Source organism: Oncorhynchus clarkii, chromosome 18, assembly GCF_045791955.1.
Source record: "Oncorhynchus clarkii lewisi isolate Uvic-CL-2024 chromosome 18, UVic_Ocla_1.0, whole genome shotgun sequence".
Classification (NCBI taxonomy): domain Eukaryota; kingdom Metazoa; phylum Chordata; class Actinopteri; order Salmoniformes; family Salmonidae; genus Oncorhynchus; species Oncorhynchus clarkii.
Genome location: NC_092164.1, coordinates 71,324,107 through 71,344,270, shown reverse-complemented (window position 1 = coordinate 71,344,270; position 20,164 = coordinate 71,324,107). Strand labels below are relative to the sequence as shown.

The following is a 20,164-nucleotide window of genomic DNA, read 5'->3' as shown; positions in this document are numbered from 1 at the left end:
AGGTGAGCTCTCCACTCGAACCTGACAGGTAGCTCGTTAATGAGGCAGATTCTCATCTCCAAGGCAACCAGCCTAAGGTAAATCAGTTCAAATGACAAGGAAAAGAAACATAACAAACCATACACTAGTCTCCAATAGAATACACTGGTCTCCAATAGAATACACGGGTCTCCAATACAATACACTGGTCTCCAATACAATACACTGGTCTCCAATAGAATACAATAGTCTCCAATAGAATACACTGGTCTCCAATAGAATACACTGGTATCCAATAGAATACACTGGTCTCCAATAGAATACACTGGTCTCCAATAGAATACACTGGTATCCAATTGAATACACTGGTCTCCAATAGAATACACTGGTCTCCAATAGAATACACTAGTCTCCAATAGAATACACTGGTCTCCAATAGAATACACTGGTGTCCAATAGAGGAAAAACAAAGGAGGGCACATCAATTCAATTCAATTCAATTAATTTAAAGGGGCTTTACTGGCATGGGAAACATGTGTGAACATTGCCAAAGCAATGCGTCTGGCTGTCTGTCTGTCTGTCTGTCTGTCTGTCTGTCTGTCTGTCTGTCTGTCTCTCTGTCTCTCTCTCTCTCTCTCTCTCTCTATCAGTGCATCATTTCCACCATGTTATCTGGTGTGGAAGGGCTGCATATATTTCGCAGAGCAAGGGAGCAAGGGAAACAACTGCTTCAAGGTCTCAGAGCGAGTGACTTCACTGATTGAAACGCTATTAGAGTGCACCCTGCTAACTAGCTAGCCCTTTCACACCGGTTACACACACACCACTCTCCCACCATCACGAACACACACTTTCTAAAATCAAAACTCAAACACACACAATCACACCTGCCCATCATCCAACCTACACACTCATCTCCAAACACCAACTCAATGACAGACCTTGACCCTTCGCTCTATCTCTCTCTCTCTCTCTCCCCAGCGTTCCGCCACAATGAATGTCCAGACCCGGGGGTTCCAGTGAATGGGAAGAGGTTTGGCGAGAACCTTCAGCTGGGCAGCTCCATCTCCTTCCTGTGTGAGGAGGGCTTTGTCAAGACCCATGGCTCCCAGACTGTCTCCTGTATCCTGAAGGATGGAAACGTGGTCTGGGACAACGCTGTGCCACGCTGTGAAGGTAATCGTGTGAAGTACATTTTCCTAAATCTTTATCAGCAAGGTAAACACAGATTACTTTTTCTTTTTTGGGAAGTGAGGGGGGCGTTGGGGGCACCGTGAAAGCTATTTAAGATTCTATCAACTGGGTCTAATGCACTACGCAACCCAAGGTGAAATACTGCCAAAGTGATTGCTCTCTCAAACTATAAAATCACTGCAATGTTAACAATCCTGTCTCTATATCAAATGTTCCTGCCCTTTTAAACAGGGCCTGACACCTCCCTCCAAGACACCCAATCAGGATTTGCCGTAACCTGCTAGCCTCACTCTCCTTGTTCGAGTGATAAACCACCCCAGGGAGATACTGTACTTTAGCCCCCTGTTTATACAGTATCTCCCAAGCGGCACAGCGGTATAAGGCACTGCATCTCAGTGCTACAGACCCTGGTTCGATCCTGGGCTGTATCACAACCGGCTGTGACCGGGAGTCCTATAGGGCGGCGCACAATTGGCCCCGCGTCGTCTGTGTTATGGGAAGGTTTGGCTTGGTTTGTAAAATATTAATTTGTTCATTACTGACTTGTTAAATCCGAGAGCTAAGTATGAATGTATATCTGATAATGCAAGCTAGCGCTAAAGCCATTTCCAAACCCGTTTTGGAGATTTCTGGTATATTATCAAAATAAATAAATCAGGGTATGTTTTTGGAATTGTCCAGCCATTGTTACCTGATTTTAGTACAACTTTGGAAATTAATGTTGATTTTTTTTTTTAATCCCTTAAACTTTTTAGTCTGTTGAAACTTCTTACGGCTGAAATCCCGTTAACGGGATTATATGACAACAGCCAGTGAAAGTGCAGGACGCCAAATACAAAACAACAGAAATCTCATAATTAAAATTCCTCAAGCATACAAGTATTTTATACCATTTTAAAGGTAATCTTGTTGTTAATCCCACCGCAGTGTCCAATTTCAAATAGGCTTTACAGCGAAAGCTCCACAAGCGATTATGTTAGGTCACCACCAAGTCACTGAAAAACCCAGCCATTTTTCAGCCAAAGAGTAGAGTCACAAAAATCAGAAATAGAGATAAAATGAATCACTAACCTTTGATGATCTTCATCACATAACTCATAGGACTTCATGTTACACAATACATGTATGTTTTGTTCGATAAAGTTCATATTTATATAAAAAAAATCTCAGTATACGTCGGCGCGTTATGTTCAGTAGTTCCAAAATCATCCGGTGATTTTGCAGAGAGCCACATCAATTTACAGAAATACTCATAATAAATGTTGATGAAAATACAAGTGTTATACATGGTAATATAGATAAACTTCTCCTTAATGCAACCGCTGTGTCAGATGTATATGCAATAATAAAAAGCTTTACGGAAAAGTACGGCTCTCAAAGAACCAACAAGCCAAAAAGATATCTGCCATATTGTGCAGTCAACAGAAGTCAGAAATGACATTATAAATATTCACTTACCTTTGATGATCTTCATCGGAATGCACTCCCAGGAATCCCAGTTCCACAATAAATGTTTGATTTGTTTGATAATGTCCATAAGTTATGTCCAAATAGCTACTTTTGTTAGCACGTTTGGTTATCAAATCGAATCTCACGAAGTGCGTTCACTAGTTGCAGACGAAATGTCAAAAAGTTCCTTTACAGTCCGTAGAAACATGTCAAACGAAGTATAGAATCAATCTTTAGGATATTTTTAACATAAATCTTCAATAATGTTCCAACCGGAGAATTCCTTTGTCTTCAGAAAAGCAAAGGGAACGGGAGATACCTATCATGTGAATGCGCGTTACCAGCTTGTGGCTGCTAGCAGACCTGACTCATTCCCCTCTCATTCAGCCCCCCTTCACAGTAGAAGCCCCCCAAAAAGTTTGTAAAGACGGTTGACATCTAGTGGATGCCTTAGGAAGTGCAACATAACCAATATCCCACCGCATTTTCAATAGGGGCTGAGTTGAAAATCGACCAACCTCAGATTTCTGACTTCCTGGTTGAAATTTTTCTCAGGTGTTTGCCTGCCATATGAGTTATGTTATACTCACACACATCATTCAAACAGTTTTAGAAATTTCAGAGTTGTTTCTATCCAAATAATATGCATATATTAGCAAATGCGACTGAGTAGCAGGCAGTTTACTCTGGGCACCTTATTCATCCAAGCTACTCAATACTGCCCCCAGCCATTAGAAGTTTTTAGGAACACATTCTTATTTACAATGACTGCCTAGGAACAGTGGGTTAATTGCCTTGTTCAGGGGCAGAACGACAGATTTGAACCTTATCAGCTCGGGGATTCAATCTAGCAAGCTTTCAGTTACTAGTCCAACGCTTTAACCACGAGGCTACCTGCTGGTTACTGGCCCAACACTCTAACCACTAGGCTACCTGCTGGTTACTGGCCCAACGCTCTAACCACTAGGCTACCTGCTGGTTACTGGCCCAACACTCTAACCACTAGGCTACCTGCTGGTTACTGGCCCAACACTCTAACCACTAGGCTACCTGCTGGTTACTGGCCCAACACTCTAACCACTAGGCTACCTGCTGGTTACTGGCCCAACACTCTAACCACTAGGCTACCTCCTGGTTACTGGCCCAACGCTCTAACCACTAGGCTACCTGCTGGTTACTGGCCCAACACTCTAACCACTAGGCTACCTCCTGGTTACTGGCCCAACGCTCTAACCACTAGGCTACCTGCTGGTTACTGGCCCAACGCTCTAACCACTAGACTACCTCCTGGTTACTGGCCCAACGCTCTAACCACTAGGCTACCTGCTGGTTACTGGCCCAATGCTCTAACCTCCAGGCAACTAGACTGTCACTGCTTCCTGTTCACAAGAGATTTCGATATGTAGCTCAATATCAAAACACAGGTTTAACGTGCCCACATCAATAACCAAAATGCAAAAACACTTTGTGATATATTGAAAAACATAAAATGTACTATCGACACATACATGTGCAACAATAGTAATAATAACAGTATATAAACTGCACATGCAGACAAGTGGCAATAAATCACTGATATTGATTATGGGGGAAATCGGGTTGACAGACAGACATACAGACAGATAGACAGACAGACAGACAGACAGACAGACAGACAGACAGACAGACCGTGTTACGTGTTACGAGTCAATGTGGAGGCTATATACAGGGTATTACGGTACAGAGTCAATGTGGAGGCTATATACAGGGTATTACGGTACAGAGTCAGTGTGGAGGCTATATACAGGGTGTTACGGTACAGTGTCAATGTGGAGACTATATACAGGGTGTTACGGTACAGAGTCAATGTGGAGGCTATATACAGGGGGTACCGGTACAGAGTCAATGTGGAGGCTATATACAGGGTGTACCGGTACAGAGTCAATGTGGAGACTATATACAGGGGGTACCGGTACAGAGTCAATGTGGAGGCTATATGCAGGGTGTACCGGTACAGAGTCAATGTGGAGACTATATACAGGGTATTACGGTACAGAGTCAATGTGGAATTTGTTGGAGACAGTTATCTAAATTCTAGAATGTTGGATGGAGATTCTGGGAGGCGGGAACAAATCAGTGGTTTGTTATTTAACTTCAACGAATCAAGACCTGGATATCAACATTGGATATCAACACTGGTTGGTTGTTAATTAAGTACATTGCATTTCGAGGTTAGGTTTGGGAGACTATTCAGGATCGAGAGAAAGATGAACGGAGCAAAGTACAGAGAGATCCTTTATGAAAACCTGCTCCAGAGTGCTCAGGACCTTAGACTGGGGTGAAGGTTCACCTTCCAACAGGACAATGACCCTAAGCACACAGCCAAGACAATGCAGGAGTGGATTTGGGACAAGTCTCTGAATGTCCTTGAGTGGCCCAGCCAGAGCCCAGACTTGAACCCGATCGAATGTCGCTGGAGAGACCTGAAAATAGCTGTTCAGCGATGCTCCCTATACAACCTGACAGAGCTTGAGAAACTGCCCAAATACATGTTTGCCAAGCTTATAGTGTCATTCCCAAGATGACTTAAGACTGTAATTGCTGCCGAAGGTGCTTCAACAAACTACTGAGTACATTTCTAAAAAGATGTGTTTGCTTTGTCATTATGGGGTATTGTGTGTAGATTGATGAGGATTTTAGAATAAGGCTGTAAGTTAACAACGTGGAAAAAAAAGTCAAAGGGTTCTGAATTCTTTCCGAATGAGCTGTAAAATGATAGTTTGACTCTGAAATCGATGTACATGGTGTGCGGCCATCAACTGTTATTCAGAGAGCCCTCCAGAGTTTCATGTGCCACTCAGTTTTATGTGGTGAAAATGCAAGCTTGTGAAATGTAGTATCACGTTTTGTCCACCATAGGGACATTTGTGTAATATAACATAATTAAAGGTATACTTAAGTATTTGGGGATTTCCTACATATCCAGTCAGACAAACTCATGGACACCACTTGAATGTCTCTGCATGCAGTTTGAAGGAAATTGAAGTTAGCATATTGTTAGCTTAGCGGAATTGATGGAAGTCTATGGGTATCTTCTAGCCAACTCCTCTCAAACGCAGAGAAACATACTTTCTAACTTCTCCAAAGCTGGCTGTTTTGTCATTTATATTGTAAAGTTATACATCAAAGTTATTATCAATATTTTATACATTTGTACATTTGTTAATTTTTGCCGATCGTGAGAAGAAGCAAGATTCTATCAACTTCCTCATTTACTTTGGGTTCTGACTGCCCTCTCTTTCCGTGAGACTTTGTGTTATTTAAAAAAAAAAAAAATCCTGGGAGGCAGCCAACTGTTGCGTATTCTCGTAGCTAAAGTAGCTAGTTTGATTGCTTACTGACAAATCATCATAATAACCTTTAATAAATCACGTCAGACTTTGAGGTAGAACGCAATATTTATTAGAGACAGAATGTACTGAGGATGAACCTGTACAGTTGGACGCTGAACAAGCACAGAGGGTGGCTGAATATAAGCAGAGCCGGTAGACGGGCTACCAGGAGCGGTGGCGACAGCCAGGTCTGAGGGGGACGGTGGGGTATGTCAAGTGGGACTTGTTACTTCCGTCGATGTTCTTCTACGGCGAAGAAAAGCAGCGCACCAAGAGACCGTCTAACAAACCCTGAGGACTTTTCAGCTCATCCATCCTGGAGAGACATTCTTCTGTCTCAAAAATAAACTGGACCGAATGGACCGAATGGACCTGCTGTACCGGATGGACCTGATGGACCGGATAGACCTGCTGTACCGGATGGACCTGCTGTACCGGATGGACCTGATGGACCGGATAGACCTGCTGTACCGGATGGACCTGATGGATCGGATAGACCTGCTGTACCGGATGGACCTGCTGTACCGGATGGACCTGATGGACCTGATGGACCCTATGGACCCGATGAACCTGATGAACCCTATGGACCTGATGAACCCTATGGACCTGCTGTACCGGATGGACCTGATGGATCGGATAGACCTGCTGTACCGGATGGACCTGCTGTACCGGATGGACCTGATGGACCTAATGGACCCTATGGACCCGATGAACCTGATGAACCCTATGGACCTGATGAACCCTATGGACCTGCTGTACCGGATGGACCTGATGGACCTAATGGACCCTATGGACCCGATGAACCTGATGAACCCTATGGACCTGATGAACCCTATGGACCTGCTGTACCGGATGGACCTGATGGACCGGATAGACCTGCAGTACCGGATGGACCTGCTGTACCGGATGGACCTGATGGACCTGATGGACCCTATGGACCCGATGAACCTGATGAACCCTATGGACCTGATGAACCCTATGGACCGGATGGACCTGATGGACCGGATGGACCTGCTGTACCGGATGGACCTGATGGACCGGATGGACCTGATGAACCCTATGGACCCTATGGACCCGATGAACCTGATGAACCCTATGGACCTGATGAACCTGATGAACCTGATGAACCTGATGGACCTGATGGACCCTATGGACCCGATAAACCTGATGAACCCTATGGACCTGATGAACCTGATGAACCTGATGAACCTGATGGACCTGATGAACCTGATGGACCGGATAGACCTGCTGTACCGGATGGACCTGATGGACCGGATGGACCTCATGAACCTGAACCTGGACCAAGTGACATTCCTGCTTGTCCCCAGCACACAGTAACAACATAGGAAGAAGATCATCAATTATTAACTTATGTAGATGTAATAGTTATGTCGATGTAATAGTTATGTAGATGTAATAGTTATGTTGATGTAATAGTTATGTAGATGGTATGTAGATGTAATAGTTATGTAGATGTTATAGTTATGTTGATGTAATAGTTATGTAGATGTAATAGTTATGTTGATGTAGTAGTTATGTAGATGGTATGTAGATGTTATAGTTATGTAGATGTTATGTAGATGTAATAGTTATGTTGATGTAATAGTTATGTAGATGTAATAGTTATGTTGATGTAATAGTTATGTAGATGGTATGTAGATGTTATAGTTATGTTGATTTAATAGTTATGTAGATGGTATGTAGATGTTATAGTTATGTAGATGTTATAGTTATGTTGATGTAATAGTTATGTAGATGTAATAGTTATGTAGATGTAATAGTAATGTAGATGTTATGTAGATGTTATAGTTATGTCGATGTAATAGTTATGTCGATTTATAACCTATATAGATTTATTACGTACAGTGCCTTGCGAAAGTATTCGGCCCCCTTGAACTTTGCGACCTTTTGCCACATTTCAGGCTTCAAACATAAAGATATAAAACTGTATATTTTTTGTGAAGAATCAACAACAAGTGGGACACAATCATGAAGTGGAACGACATTTATTGGATATTTCAAACTTTTTTAACAAATCAAAAACTGAAAAATTGGGCGTGCAAAATTATTCAGCCCCTTTACTTTCAGTGCAGCAAACTCTCTCCAGAAGTTCAGTGAGGATCTCTGAATGATCCAATGTTGACCTAAATGACTAATGATGATAAATACAATCCACCTGTGTGTAATCAAGTCTCCGTATAAATGCACCTGCACTGTGATAGTCTCAGAGGTCCGTTAAAAGCGCAGAGAGCATCATGAAGAACAAGGAACACACCAGGCAGGTCCGAGATACTGTTGTGAAGAAGTTTAAAGCCGGATTTGGATACAAAAATATTTCCCAAGCTTTAAACATCCCAAGGAGCACTGTGCAAGCGATAATATTGAAATGGAAGGAGTATCAGACCACTGCAAATCTACCAAGACCTGGCCGTCCCTCTAAACTTTCAGCTCATACAAGGAGAAGACTGATCAGAGATGCAGCCAAGAGGCCCATGATCACTCTGGATGAACTGCAGAGATCTACAGCTGAGGTGGGAGACTCTGTCCATAGGACAACAATCAGTCGTATATTGCACAAATCTGGCCTTTATGGTAGAGTGGCAAGAAGAAAGCCATTTCTTAAAGATATCCATAAAAAGTGTTGTTTAAAGTTTGCCACAAGCCACCTGGGAGACACACCAAACATGTGGAAGAAGGTGCTCTGGTCAGATGAAACCAAAATTGAACTTTTTGGCAACAATGCAAAACGTTATGTTTGGCGTAAAAGCAACACAGCTCATCACCCTGAACACACCATCCCCACTGTCAAACATGGTGGTGACAGCATCATGGTTTGGGCCTGCTTTTCTTCAGCAGGGACAGGGAAGATGGTTAAAATTGATGGGAAGATGGATGGAGCCAAATACAGGACCATTCTGGAAGAAAACCTGATGGAGTGTGCAAAAGACCTGAGACTGGGACAGAGATTTGTCTTCCAACAAGACAATGATCCAAAACATAAAGCAAAATCTACAATGGAATGGTTCAAAAATAAACATATCCAGGTGTTAGAATGGCCAAGTCAAAGTCCAGACCTGAATCCAATCGAGAATCTGTGGAAAGAACTGAAAACTGCTGTTCACAAATGCTCTCCATCCAACCTCACTGAGCTCGAGCTGTTTTGCAAGGAGGAATGGGAAAAAATTTCAGTCTCTCGATGTGCAAAACTGATAGAGACACACCCCAAGCGACTTACAGCTGTAATCGCAGCAAAAGGTGGCGCTACAAAGTATTAACTTAAGGGGGCTGAATAATTTTGCACGCCCAATTTTTCAGTTTTTGATTTGTTAAAAAAGTTTGAAATATCCAATAAATGTCGTTCCACTTCATGATTGTGTCCCACTTGTTGTTGATTCTTCACAAAAAAATACAGTTTTATATCTTTTTGTTTGAGGCCTGAAATGTGGCAAAAGGTCGCAAAGTTCAAGGGGGCCGAATACTTTCGCAAGGCACTGTATGTCGATTGATAACTGCACTCTGATCAAATCAAACTTTACCTTATGATTAGATCATTTGTATCTACAGTTGAAGTCAGAAGTTTACATACACCTTAGCCAAACACATTTAAACTCAGTTTTTCACAATTCCTGACATTTAATCCCAGTAAAAATACCCTGTTTTAGGTCAGTTAGGATCACCACTTTATTTTAATAATGTGAAAAGTCATAATAATAGTTGAGAGAATGATTGATTTCAGCTTTTTATTTCTTTCATCACATTCCCAGTGGGTCAGAAGTTTACACACACTCAAATTAGTATTTGGTAGCATTGCCTTTAAATTGTTTAACTTGGGTCAAATGTTTCGGGTAGCCTTCCACAAGCATGTGGGTGAATTTTGTCCCGTTCCTCCTGACAGAGCTGGTGTAACTGAGTCAGGTTTGTAGGCCACCTTGCTCTCGCACAACTTTGACGAGGGAACAGAAGAGGCCTTGCCTTCATGTATTGTTTGTGCCATTCATCAGAGTCTACATGAGATTCGAGGAGGCAGAGGATACGATGGGCCTGGACTTCACAGCCAGACATGGATAAACCAATGTTGTCAAATCTGTGTAATAGTTGACATTAGAACCAGTACCATCTGTTTTGGTACTGTCTACTACTAGTGATTCATTACAGTATGCCAGATTATAGTACTGTCTACTACTAGTGATTTATTACAGTATGCCAGTTTATAGTACCATCTGTTTTGGTACCGTCTACTACTAGTGATTCATTACAGTATGCCAGATTATAGTACTGTCTACTACTAGTGATTCATTACAGTATGCCAGATTATAGTACCATCTACTACTAGTGATTCATTACAGTATGTCAGGTTATAGTACCATCTACTACTAGTGATTCATTACAGTATGCCAGATTATAGTACTGTCTACTACTAGTGATTCATTACAGTATGCCAGATTATAGTACCATCTACTACTAGTGATTCATTACAGTATGCCAGATTATAGTACTGTCTACTACTAGTGATTCATTACAGTATGCTAGATTATACTACTGTCTACTACTAGTGATTCATTACAGTATGCCAGGTTATAGTACCATCTACTACTAGTGATTCATTACAGTATGCCAGATTATAGTACTGTCTACTACTAGTGATTAATTACAGTATGCCAGATTATAGTACCATCTACTACTAGTGATTCATTACAGTATGCCAGATTATAGTACTGTCTACTACTAGTGATTCATTACAGTATGCTAGATTATAGTACTGTCTACTACTAGTGATTCAATACAGTATGCCAGGTTATAGTACCATCTACTACTAGTGATTCATTACAGTATGCCAGATTATAGTTCCATCTGTTTTGGTACCATCTACTACTAGTGATTCATTACAGTATGCCAGGTTATAGTACTATCTACTACTAGTGATTTATTACAGTATGCCAGATTATAGTACTGTCTACTACTAGTGATTCATTACAGTATGCCAGATTATAGTACTGTCTACTACTAGTGATTCATTACAGTATGCCAGATTATAGTACAATCTACCACTAGTGATTCATTACAGTATGCCAGGTTATAGTACTATCAACTACTAGTGATTTATTACAGTATGCCATTTTATAGTACCATCTGTTTTGGTACCATCTACTACTAGTGATTAATTACAGTATGCCAGATTATAGTGCCATCTACTACTAGTGATTTATTACAGTATGCAAGATTATAGTACTGTCTACTACTAGTGATTCATTACAGTATGCCAGATTATATTGTATGAAACAGTATGCCAGGTTATAGTGTATGAAACAGTATACCAGGTTATAGAGTAGTGTATGAAACAGTATGCCAGGTTATAGAGTAGTGTATGAAACAGTATGCCAGGTTATAGAGTAGTGTATGAAACAGTATGCCAGGTTATAGAGTAGTGTATGAAACAGTATACCAGGTTATAGTGTATGAAACAGTATGCCAGGTTATAGAGTAGTGTATGAAACAGTATGCCAGGTTATAGAGTAGTGTATGAAACAGTATGCCAGGTTATAGAGTAGTGTATGAAACAGTATGCCAGGTTATAGAGTAGTGTATGAAACAGTATGCCAGGTTATAGAGTAGTGTATGAAACAGTATGCCAGGTTATAGAGTAGTATATGAAACAGTATACCAGGTTATAGTGTATGAAACAGTATGCCAGGTTATAGAGTAGTGTATGAAACAGTATGCCAGGTTATAGAGTAGTGTATGAAACAGTATGCCAGGTTATAGAGTAGTGTATGAAACAGTATGCCAGGTTATAGAGTAGTGTATGAAACAGTATGCCAGGTTATAGAGTAGTGTATGATACAGTATGCCAGGTTATAGAGTAGTGTATGAAACAGTATGCCAGGTTATAGAGTAGTGTATGAAACAGTATGCCAAGTTATAGAGTAATGTATAAAACAGTATACCAGGTTATAGAGTAGTGTATGAAACAGTATGCCAGGTTATAGAGTAGTGTATGAAACAGTATGCCAGGTTATAGTGTATGAAAAAGTATGCCAGGTTATAGAGTAGTGTATGAAACAGTATGCCAGGTTATAGTGTAGTGTATGAAACAGTATGCCAGGTTATAGTGTAGTGTATGAAACAGTATGCCAGGTTATAGTGTATGAAACAGTATGCCAGGTTATAGAGTAGTGTATGAAACAGTATGCCAGGTTATAGAGTAGTGTATGAAACAGTATGCCAGGTTATAGAGTAGTGTATGAAACAGTATGCCAGGTTATAGAGTAGTGTATGAAACAGTATGCCAGGTTATAGAGTAGTGTATGAAACAGTATGCCAGGTTATAGAGTAGTGTATGAAACAGTATGCCAAGTTATAGAGTAATGTATAAAACAGTATACCAGGTTATAGAGTAGTGTATGAAACAGTATGCCAGGTTATAGAGTAGTGTATGAAACAGTATGCCAGGTTATAGAGTAGTGTATGAAACAGTATGCCAGGTTATAGAGTAGTGTATGAAACAGTATACCAGGTTATAGTGTATGAAACAGTATGCCAGGTTATAGAGTAGTGTATGAAACAGTATGCCAGGTTATAGAGTAGTGTATGAAACAGTATGCCAGGTTATAGAGTAGTGTATGAAACAGTATGCCAGGTTATAGAGTAGTGTATGAAACAGTATGCCAGGTTATAGAGTAGTGTATGAAACAGTATGCCAGGTTATAGAGTAGTATATGAAACAGTATACCACAAATGCTCTCCATCCAACCTCACTGAGCTCGAGCTGTTTTGCAAGGAGGAATGGGAAAAAATTTCAGTCTCTCGATGTGCAAAACTGATAGAGACACACCCCAAGCGACTTACAGCTGTAATCGCAGCAAAAGGTGGCGCTACAAAGTATTAACTTAAGGGGGCTGAATAATTTTGCACGCCCAATTTTTCAGTTTTTGATTTGTTAAAAAAGTTTGAAATATCCAATAAATGTCGTTCCACTTCATGATTGTGTCCCACTTGTTGTTGATTCTTCACAAAAAAATACAGTTTTATATCTTTTTGTTTGAGGCCTGAAATGTGGCAAAAGGTCGCAAAGTTCAAGGGGGCCGAATACTTTCGCAAGGCACTGTATGTCGATTGATAACTGCACTCTGATCAAATCAAACTTTACCTTATGATTAGATCATTTGTATCTACAGTTGAAGTCAGAAGTTTACATACACCTTAGCCAAACACATTTAAACTCAGTTTTTCACAATTCCTGACATTTAATCCCAGTAAAAATACCCTGTTTTAGGTCAGTTAGGATCACCACTTTATTTTAATAATGTGAAAAGTCATAATAATAGTTGAGAGAATGATTGATTTCAGCTTTTTATTTCTTTCATCACATTCCCAGTGGGTCAGAAGTTTACACACACTCAAATTAGTATTTGGTAGCATTGCCTTTAAATTGTTTAACTTGGGTCAAATGTTTCGGGTAGCCTTCCACAAGCATGTGGGTGAATTTTGTCCCGTTCCTCCTGACAGAGCTGGTGTAACTGAGTCAGGTTTGTAGGCCACCTTGCTCTCGCACAACTTTGACGAGGGAACAGAAGAGGCCTTGCCTTCATGTATTGTTTGTGCCATTCATCAGAGTCTACATGAGATTCGAGGAGGCAGAGGATACGATGGGCCTGGACTTCACAGCCAGACATGGATAAACCAATGTTGTCAAATCTGTGTAATAGTTGACATTAGAACCAGTACCATCTGTTTTGGTACTGTCTACTACTAGTGATTCATTACAGTATGCCAGATTATAGTACTGTCTACTACTAGTGATTTATTACAGTATGCCAGTTTATAGTACCATCTGTTTTGGTACCGTCTACTACTAGTGATTCATTACAGTATGCCAGATTATAGTACTGTCTACTACTAGTGATTCATTACAGTATGCCAGATTATAGTACCATCTACTACTAGTGATTCATTACAGTATGTCAGGTTATAGTACCATCTACTACTAGTGATTCATTACAGTATGCCAGATTATAGTACTGTCTACTACTAGTGATTCATTACAGTATGCCAGATTATAGTACCATCTACTACTAGTGATTCATTACAGTATGCCAGATTATAGTACTGTCTACTACTAGTGATTCATTACAGTATGCTAGATTATACTACTGTCTACTACTAGTGATTCATTACAGTATGCCAGGTTATAGTACCATCTACTACTAGTGATTCATTACAGTATGCCAGATTATAGTACTGTCTACTACTAGTGATTAATTACAGTATGCCAGATTATAGTACCATCTACTACTAGTGATTCATTACAGTATGCCAGATTATAGTACTGTCTACTACTAGTGATTCATTACAGTATGCTAGATTATAGTACTGTCTACTACTAGTGATTCAATACAGTATGCCAGGTTATAGTACCATCTACTACTAGTGATTCATTACAGTATGCCAGATTATAGTTCCATCTGTTTTGGTACCATCTACTACTAGTGATTCATTACAGTATGCCAGGTTATAGTACTATCTACTACTAGTGATTTATTACAGTATGCCAGATTATAGTACTGTCTACTACTAGTGATTCATTACAGTATGCCAGATTATAGTACTGTCTACTACTAGTGATTCATTACAGTATGCCAGATTATAGTACAATCTACCACTAGTGATTCATTACAGTATGCCAGGTTATAGTACTATCAACTACTAGTGATTTATTACAGTATGCCATTTTATAGTACCATCTGTTTTGGTACCATCTACTACTAGTGATTAATTACAGTATGCCAGATTATAGTGCCATCTACTACTAGTGATTTATTACAGTATGCAAGATTATAGTACTGTCTACTACTAGTGATTCATTACAGTATGCCAGATTATATTGTATGAAACAGTATGCCAGGTTATAGTGTATGAAACAGTATACCAGGTTATAGAGTAGTGTATGAAACAGTATGCCAGGTTATAGAGTAGTGTATGAAACAGTATGCCAGGTTATAGAGTAGTGTATGAAACAGTATGCCAGGTTATAGAGTAGTGTATGAAACAGTATACCAGGTTATAGTGTATGAAACAGTATGCCAGGTTATAGAGTAGTGTATGAAACAGTATGCCAGGTTATAGAGTAGTGTATGAAACAGTATGCCAGGTTATAGAGTAGTGTATGAAACAGTATGCCAGGTTATAGAGTAGTGTATGAAACAGTATGCCAGGTTATAGAGTAGTGTATGAAACAGTATGCCAGGTTATAGAGTAGTATATGAAACAGTATACCAGGTTATAGTGTATGAAACAGTATGCCAGGTTATAGAGTAGTGTATGAAACAGTATGCCAGGTTATAGAGTAGTGTATGAAACAGTATGCCAGGTTATAGAGTAGTGTATGAAACAGTATGCCAGGTTATAGAGTAGTGTATGAAACAGTATGCCAGGTTATAGAGTAGTGTATGATACAGTATGCCAGGTTATAGAGTAGTGTATGAAACAGTATGCCAGGTTATAGAGTAGTGTATGAAACAGTATGCCAAGTTATAGAGTAATGTATAAAACAGTATACCAGGTTATAGAGTAGTGTATGAAACAGTATGCCAGGTTATAGAGTAGTGTATGAAACAGTATGCCAGGTTATAGTGTATGAAAAAGTATGCCAGGTTATAGAGTAGTGTATGAAACAGTATGCCAGGTTATAGTGTAGTGTATGAAACAGTATGCCAGGTTATAGTGTAGTGTATGAAACAGTATGCCAGGTTATAGTGTATGAAACAGTATGCCAGGTTATAGAGTAGTGTATGAAACAGTATGCCAGGTTATAGAGTAGTGTATGAAACAGTATGCCAGGTTATAGAGTAGTGTATGAAACAGTATGCCAGGTTATAGAGTAGTGTATGAAACAGTATGCCAGGTTATAGAGTAGTGTATGAAACAGTATGCCAGGTTATAGAGTAGTGTATGAAACAGTATGCCAAGTTATAGAGTAATGTATAAAACAGTATACCAGGTTATAGAGTAGTGTATGAAACAGTATGCCAGGTTATAGAGTAGTGTATGAAACAGTATGCCAGGTTATAGAGTAGTGTATGAAACAGTATGCCAGGTTATAGAGTAGTGTATGAAACAGTATACCAGGTTATAGTGTATGAAACAGTATGCCAGGTTATAGAGTAGTGTATGAAACAGTATGCCAGGTTATAGAGTAGTGTATGAAACAGTATGCCAGGTTATAGAGTAGTGTATGAAACAGTATGCCAGGTTATAGAGTAGTGTATGAAACAGTATGCCAGGTTATAGAGTAGTGTATGAAACAGTATGCCAGGTTATAGAGTAGTATATGAAACAGTATACCAGGTTATAGTGTATGAAACAGTATGCCAGGTTATAGAGTAGTGTATGAAACAGTATGCCAGGTTATAGAGTAGTGTATGAAACAGTATGCCAGGTTATAGAGTAGTGTATGAAACAGTATGCCAGGTTATAGAGTAGTGTATGAAACAGTATGCCAGGTTATAGAGTAGTGTATGATACAGTATGCCAGGTTATAGAGTAGTGTATGAAACAGTATGCCAGGTTATAGAGTAGTGTATGAAACAGTATGCCAAGTTATAGAGTAATGTATAAAACAGTATACCAGGTTATAGAGTAGTGTATGAAACAGTATGCCAGGTTATAGAGTAGTGTATGAAACAGTATGCCAGGTTATAGTGTATGAAAAAGTATGCCAGGTTATAGAGTAGTGTATGAAACAGTATGCCAGGTTATAGTGTAGTGTATGAAACAGTATGCCAGGTTATAGTGTAGTGTATGAAACAGTATGCCAGGTTATAGTGTATGAAACAGTATGCCAGGTTATAGAGTAGTGTATGAAACAGTATGCCAGGTTATAGAGTAGTGTATGAAACAGTATGCCAGGTTATAGAGTAGTGTATGAAACAGTATGCCAGGTTATAGAGTAGTGTATGAAACAGTATGCCAGGTTATAGAGTAGTGTATGAAACAGTATGCCAGGTTATAGAGTAGTGTATGAAACAGTATGCCAAGTTATAGAGTAATGTATAAAACAGTATACCAGGTTATAGAGTAGTGTATGAAACAGTATGCCAGGTTATAGAGTAGTGTATGAAACAGTATGCCAGGTTATAGTCTATGAAACAGTATGCCAGGTTATAGAGTAGTGTTTGAAACAGTATGCCAGGTTATAGTGTATGAAACAGTATGCCAGGTTATAGAGTAGTGTATGAAACAGTATGCCAGGTTATAGAGTAGTGTATGAAACAGTATGCCAGGTTATAGAGTAGTGTATGAAACAGTATGCCAGGTTATAGTGGAGTGTATGAAACAGTATGCCAGGTTATAGTGTATGAAACAGTATGCCAGGTTATAGAGTAGTGTATGAAACAGTATGCCAGGTTATAGAGTAGTGTATGAAACAGTATGCCAGGTTATAGAGGAGTGTATGAAACAGTATGCCAGGTTATAGAGTAGTGTATGAAACAGTATGCCAGGTTATAGAGTAGTGTATGAAACAGTATGCCAGGTTATAGAGTAGTATATGAAACAGTATACCAGGTTATAGTGTATGAAACAGTATGCCAGGTTATAGAGTAGTGTATGAAACAGTATGCCAGGTTATAGAGTAGTGTATGAAACAGTATGCCAGGTTATAGAGTAGTGTATGAAACAGTATGCCAGGTTATAGAGTAGTGTATGAAACAGTATGCCAGGTTATAGAGTAGTGTATGATACAGTATGCCAGGTTATAGAGTAGTGTATGAAACAGTATGCCAGGTTATAGAGTAGTGTATGAAACAGTATGCCAGGTTATAGAGTAGTGTATGAAACAGTATACCAGGTTATAGTGTATGAAACAGTATGCCAGGTTATAGTGTAGTGTATGAAACAGTATGCCAGGTTATAGTGTATGAAACAGTATGCCAGGTTATAGAGTAGTGTATGAAACAGTATACCAGGTTATAGAGTAGTGTATGAAACAGTATGCCAGGTTATAGAGTAGTGTATGAAACAGTATGCCAGGTTATAGTGTAGTGTATGAAACAGTATGCCAGGTTATAGTGTAGTGTATGAAACAGTATGCCAGGTTATAGTGTATGAAACAGTATGTCAGGTTATAGAGTAGTGTATGAAACAGTATGCCAGGTTATAGAGTAGTGTATGAAACAGTATGCCAGGTTATAGAGTAGTGTATGAAACAGTATGCCAGGTTATAGAGTAGTGTATGAAACAGTATGCCAAGTTATAGAGTAATGTATAAAACAGTATACCAGGTTATAGAGTAGTGTATGAAACAGTATGCCAGGTTATAGAGTAGTGTATGAAACAGTATGCCAGGTTATAGTCTATGAAACAGTATGCCAGGTTATAGAGTAGTGTATGAAACAGTATGCCAGGTTATAGAGTAGTGTTTGAAACAGTATGCCAGGTTATAGTGTATGAAACAGTATGCCAGGTTATAGAGTAGTGTATGAAACAGTATGCCAGGTTATAGAGTAGTGTATGAAACAGTATGCCAGGTTATAGAGTAGTGTATGAAACAGCATGCCAGGTTATAGTGGAGTGTATGAAACAGTATGCCAGGTTATAGTGTATGAAACAGTATGCCAGGTTATAGAGTAGTGTATGAAACAGTATGCCAGGTTATAGAGTAGTGTATGAAACAGTATGCCAGGTTATAGAGTAGTGTATGAAACAGTATGCCAGGTTATAGAGTAGTGTATGAAACAGTATGCCAGGTTATAGAGTAGTGTATGAAACAGTATGCCAGGTTATAGAGTAGTGTATGAAACAGTATGCCAGGTTATAGAGTAGTGTATGAAACAGTATGCCAGGTTATAGAGTAGTGTATGAAACAGTATGCCAGGTTATAGAGTAGTATATGAAACAGTATACCAGGTTATAGTGTATGAAACAGTATGCCAGGTTATAGAGTAGTGTATGAAACAGTATGCCAGGTTATAGAGTAGTGTATGAAACAGTATGCCAGGTTATAGAGTAGTGTATGAAACAGTATGCCAGGTTATAGAGTAGTGTATGAAACAGTATGCCAGGTTATAGAGTAGTGTATGATACAGTATGCCAGGTTATAGAGTAGTGTATGAAACAGTATGCCAGGTTATAGAGTAGTGTATGAAACAGTATGCCAAGTTATAGAGTAATGTATAAAACAGTATACCAGGTTATAGAGTAGTGTATGAAACAGTATGCCAGGTTATAGAGTAGTGTATGAAACAGTATGCCAGGTTATAGTGTATGAAAAAGTATGCCAGGTTATAGAGTAGTGTATGAAACAGTATGCCAGGTTATAGTGTAGTGTATGAAACAGTATGCCAGGTTATAGTGTAGTGTATGAAACAGTATGCCAGGTTATAGTGTATGAAACAGTATGCCAGGTTATAGAGTAGTGTATGAAACAGTATGCCAGGTTATAGAGTAGTGTATGAAACAGTATGCCAGGTTATAGAGTAGTGTATGAAACAGTATGCCAGGTTATAGAGTAGTGTATGAAACAGTATGCCAGGTTATAGAGTAGTGTATGAAACAGTATGCCAGGTTATAGAGTAGTGTATGAAACAGTATGCCAAGTTATAGAGTAATGTATAAAACAGTATACCAGGTTATAGAGTAGTGTATGAAACAGTATGCCAGGTTATAGAGTAGTGTATGAAACAGTATGCCAGGTTATAGAGTAGTGTATGAAACAGTATGCCAGGTTATAGAGTAGTGTATGAAACAGTATACCAGGTTATAGTGTATGAAACAGTATGCCAGGTTATAGAGTAGTGTATGAAACAGTATGCCAGGTTATAGAGTAGTGTATGAAACAGTATGCCAGGTTATAGAGTAGTGTATGAAACAGTATGCCAGGTTATAGAGTAGTGTATGAAACAGTATGCCAGGTTATAGAGTAGTGTATGAAACAGTATGCCAGGTTATAGAGTAGTATATGAAACAGTATACCAGGTTATAGTGTATGAAACAGTATGCCAGGTTATAGAGTAGTGTATGAAACAGTATGCCAGGTTATAGAGTAGTGTATGAAACAGTATGCCAGGTTATAGAGTAGTGTATGAAACAGTATGCCAGGTTATAGAGTAGTGTATGAAACAGTATGCCAGGTTATAGAGTAGTGTATGATACAGTATGCCAGGTTATAGAGTAGT

General features: G+C 39.4%; 1 protein-coding gene across 1 annotated transcript in view; it reads left to right on the top strand.

Annotated features, from left to right (window-relative positions):
- The window catches only part of LOC139372403 (CUB and sushi domain-containing protein 2-like), a 773,740-nt gene that overhangs the window by 446,481 nt on the left and 307,095 nt on the right, over positions 1-20,164 (top strand). Inside the window, exon 17 of the mRNA XM_071112112.1 lies at positions 961-1,155. Coding sequence (XP_070968213.1) covers positions 961-1,155 — 195 coding nt within the window. The remainder of the gene's footprint in view (positions 1-960; positions 1,156-20,164) is intronic.